The following is a 4,635-nucleotide window of genomic DNA, read 5'->3' as shown; positions in this document are numbered from 1 at the left end:
ACAGATCCAGCGGCAAGGTGTCGTGGCCGAGGTGGAGGACGACGGGTCGATGGCGGCGCCTGGCATGCGTCTGCGCTGTGGAGGGCGGCGGTGCTGAAGGAGAGCGAGGGGGAGGGAGCTCGGGCGTCGAGGACGGGCGCTCGCGGCAGGGAGCCCACCATCCGAAGCGATGGCGGGGAGGGAACGGAGGAGGTGACGCGGTTGGGGCGGCGGTGACGGGGCGGTGTAGGTGAGGTGGCGCCGGTGTAGGGGCGCCGTAGGGCGCGGTCGGCGGGGTGGATGGCGCCCCCGATCCAGATCGGGATCGAGGGGTGGGTAGACGACGGATGAGAGATCGGGGAGTGGGGATAGTGGGGGTTGTGCGCTAGGGTTTCTGGGTGCCAGGGGGTTAGTAGTGGGGGGGGAGGGGTTGGGCCGGCCTGGTGGGGGTGGCCGACTGGGTTGGGATGGGCCGAGGCCCATGGGAGCTGGGGGGTCTTCTTTTCTCTCCTTGCCTTTTCTTTTCTTTTACTGGCATTTAAAACAACCACTATTTGCAATTAAATAAGCCATCAAATGACTTTGCAAAATTATGGAGCTTGGGCATTTAATTATATTGCAGTCTTTTGTACTGACACAAAAAGTTTGGGAGACATAGGAGATCATTTGAATTTTTTTATAATAGGAAAAGTGATTAAATGGGCTGAATTGGTATTGTTTTAATTGATATAGCCCATTTAGCATTGTGGTGATGTAGTTCCCTTAACAATTATTTGTTATGGATTAGTTGCTAAATGGTGGACTATTTTGCAACCATAACAGTGAAACTTGAAATTTCAGTTGCAAATTAAATTTGAATTTGATTTTCAAACAAGCGGAAACTTGCATAGTAATCACGATGACATGGCCACCATTAGGGGAGATTATTGTAGCAAGATTCTCGGGGCGTTACAAATACGTGCGCTGCTGTCCCACCTGTCAGCAAGCCAAGCCAGATCGGTCACCATCACCAGGCCTCCTGGAACCCTTGCCCATCCCACAGCAGCCTTGGGAGATGATTTCTATGGATTTTGTCGACGACCTCCCTCAATCTGGCAAGTTCAACTGCCTTTGGGTGGTCATTGATAAACGCACCAAATTTGCCCACTTCATTCCCCTGGCACAACCCTACACGGCATCCAAGGTGGCCCTGCTGTATATGAACAGCATCTATCGGATACATGGGTTCCCAAGCTCTATTGTCTCTGACCGCGATCCAGTATTCACTAGCCTGTTTTGGCGAGAGCTATTCAAATATGCTGTGACTGAGCTGCGAATGAGCACCGCCAACCACCCATAGACAGATGGCCTTACGGAATGCGTCAACCAGTGCGTGGAAACATACCTTCGATGCTTCGTACATGCATGCCCACAACGCTGGAGCCACTGTATACCACTCGCCCAATTCTGGTACACACTCCTCTTTCCACTCCAGCATTGGTATGTCACCTTTCAAAGCTATATATGTTTGGCCACGAACGGTTCCTGCTCTGCAAACATGGCTCGACGAGCGGGCAGTCATTCAAGATCTATTGCAGCGGCACCTCCATCGCGCGCAGCAGCATATGAAAGCCCAGGCAGACAAAAAGCACTATGCTCGGGCATTCTCGGTGGGGGACTCGGTGTATCTCAAATTGCAGCCGTACATCCAGACTTCGGTGGCCCGCCGCGCCAACCACAAGTTGTCATTCAAGTTCTTCGGGCCTTTCAAGATTATTGCCAAGATCAACGAGGTTGCTTACCGGCTGGACCTCCCAGCGCACTCCAAAGTGCATTCCGTGTTCCATGTTTCACAACTGCGCCGCTGCCTCAACCCGGGTACGACATCCTCACCTACCCTGCCAGACCATTCTGATATACCTGTGGTGCCAGTTGCAATGTTACAACAGCGGTGGTGAAGGAAGAACGGCTCAATGGTCGAGCAAGTGCTCATTCTTTGGTCCAATCTGGCCGCTCTCCAAGACACCTTGGAGGACAAGCTGGCTCTCCAGGCCAGGTTCCCGGCTGCAGAGGCTTGGGGGCAAGACTCCTCGCAAGGAGGGGGATGTCAGCGCCCCTACACCAGCAGCATCCAGCGGGCGTGCTGACATTGAAGACCCAGGCACGGGTGGCTCGTCCAACTCGCCACCAGGCCCACGGCCCACGAGGAACAGGTGGCCCAACCAGCGCGTCACTGGGCCAGCATGGACGCGGTGACTCCAGCCCGTTCCACCAACTACTTGATGGAACCGCATCGGCAAGCGAGGCATCCAGTGGATCAGGCAGAAACGGCATCGGCGGCTACCTGCTCCCGATTCCCCATTCTTGTAACCCTAGTTCTTGTACCAGAGACAATTCCTTCGATCGACGCTTGTAGCCACCCCAAATCGCGAGTGATCTATATCCAGTTCCTTACATCTAGTATCAGAGACCATCCCCACCCCCTTCCACAACGCCGATCTGGCCCAGTTTATCGAGACCTGATCCCTGCGCCAAGGACAAGCTCAGCTCACGGCCATGGATCCATCCGTCCAGTCCTTCCTGGAGTGGCTGGAAACGACCCTCAAGGAGCACACCACCGCGATCCACGTCTCCAACTCCAAGATCGACGACCTCGTCGCGTGGCGCCCTGACTCGAGCGGCGCGTCGCCGATCTGTCCGATGCGGTGGCAGTGTTGCAGAGAGCTTCTCCACCACCACGACCAGAGGCCGCGACGAACCAGGCGCTTCCTCTGAACACCGTCATGCCTGCGACGACCGGTGCCCACACCGGGACCGCGTCCCGCGCGGCGTCACAGCTCCTAGGGCCCGTTGGCCACGGCGTCTTCAACATCTCATGGGGGCCGCCGCGGCGTCGCTCCAGACGCCGCCGCCGCTCCCGGCAAACGGTCAGTACGACGCCCACTCGTCACCCCCTGCTCTCTCTCCGTTCGCTCACGCGAGCCAGCTACTCAGCGGCCTGGGTCAAGCGCACCCATCCATCTAGTTTCCGCAGTTCACGAGCGACAACCCCAAGCTGTGGAAAACTCTCTGCGAGCAGTACTTTACCATGTTTGGAATTCTTCCCTCGTTCTGGGTACCCATGGCTGCATTTAATTTTTCGGGCTCTGCATCCATCTAGTTACAGTCTATTCAGAAGCGGCTCGTAGAATTCGATTGGGAATCCTTCACGACTCTATTGTGTACGCGTTTTGGTCGCGATAGTCACCAAACGTTGATCCGTCAGTTTTACACTATACGGCAGACAACAATAGTTGCAGATTACATTGAGCAATTTGAGTCCATTATTAACCATCTCAGTTCTTATTCTGACACAATTCATCCGGTCTATTTTCTCACGCGTTTTGTCGAGGGACTCCGGAAGGACATCCGCGTCGTGGTCTTGGTTTAGAGGCCACCTGATTTGGAGACAGCGTGCGCTCTGGCTCTCTTGCAAGAAGAGGTGGTCGATGGTGCGGCGTACACCACACGCCGTTCGCATGATCCTCCTGCGCGCGCGGGAGTGGCGCTACCACTGCCGCCGCCACCGACGCGGGTGGAGGCGGCACCCGCTTCCTCGGCAGCAACAGATCGCCGCGGTACTGACGCCACGCGCGCCGACAATGGCAAGGTCAAGGTGCTGCGCGACTACCTGCACGCCCGCGAGCTGTGCTTCAAGTGCGGCGAGCGCTGGGGCCACGACCACGTCTGCCCCGCATCGGTCCAGCTGCACGTCGTCGAAGAGATGCTCGAGCTCTTCGGCGTCGACTCTTCGTCACCACCGAGCGAGGGTACGGGGCCGAGCGACACGGTGATGGCCATATCACGGTCGGCTCTCGACGGCACTGTATCACCAAAGGGTTTCCAGCTGCTGGCGTCCATTCAAGGGCGTGAGGTCCTGTTGCTCATGGATAGCGGGAGTTCCACCTCGTTCATCAACCAAGCGTTGGCGCAGCAGCTGTCAGGGGTCGTGCTGCTGCAACAATCCTGCCGCGTCCGCGTGGCGGACGATGGTGAACTCACCTGTTCTGCAGTCCTGTCGGCCTGCAGGTGGGCATCTCAAGGGCAAGAATTCGTCACAGACATGAAGATCCTCCCACTGGGCACTTATGATGCTATTCTCGGTATGGACTGGCTAGAGATGCATAGTCCAATGACTGTTGATTGGAAGAACAAGGTCATTCAAATCCCAACTCCGCTGGGTTCAGCTCGCCTGTTCGGCCATGAGACCAACACCATAGATTGTCATCTGATTAGCAGGCTTCAGCTCCAGAACATGCATTGTCAGGGCTCTCTGCTTCATATGGTTCTGCTGTACCCTATATCAGAGGACTGCCCCGCTACCACCACCACACCACCAGACTTGCAGTGCATATTAGATGAGTTCCAAGATGTGTTTGGTGAACCTGTGGGGCTGCCACCGCGCCGTGCGTGCGACCATAAAATTCCTCTCATGCCAGGTGCTCAACTGGTGAACATACGACCGTACAGGCACAAGCCAGAGCTCAAATCAGAGATAGAACGACAGGTCGAGGAGCTGTTGAATTCGGGGGTGATACAACGCAACAACAACAGTTTCTCCTTGCCCGTCATTTGGGTCAAAAAGAAGGACGGAACCTGGCGTCTATGCGTCGATTACAGGCATCTCAACGCCATGAA

General features: G+C 55.9%; 1 protein-coding gene across 1 annotated transcript; it reads left to right on the top strand.

Moving 5' to 3' along the window:
- Positions 1–1,379: 1,379 nt before the first annotated feature.
- LOC141026176 (uncharacterized) lies at positions 1,380–1,916 on the top strand. Its single transcript, XM_073502160.1, has one exon. The coding sequence runs from the start codon at positions 1,380–1,382 to the stop codon at positions 1,914–1,916; it is 537 nt and encodes a 178-aa protein (XP_073358261.1).
- Positions 1,917–4,635: the final 2,719 nt, after the last annotated feature.

The sequence above is a fragment of the Aegilops tauschii genome, chromosome 6, assembly GCF_002575655.3.
Source record: "Aegilops tauschii subsp. strangulata cultivar AL8/78 chromosome 6, Aet v6.0, whole genome shotgun sequence".
Lineage (NCBI taxonomy): Eukaryota > Viridiplantae > Streptophyta > Magnoliopsida > Poales > Poaceae > Aegilops > Aegilops tauschii.
Note: the sequence above shows the minus strand (reverse complement) of the source record. Positions and strands in the feature narration are given on the sequence as shown.

What these genes read in the sequence shown, in the direction of transcription:
- LOC141026176 (XM_073502160.1), top strand. Translation starts at nt 1,380, where the DNA reads ATGCATGCCCACAACGCTGGAGCCACTGTATACCACTCGCCCAATTCT.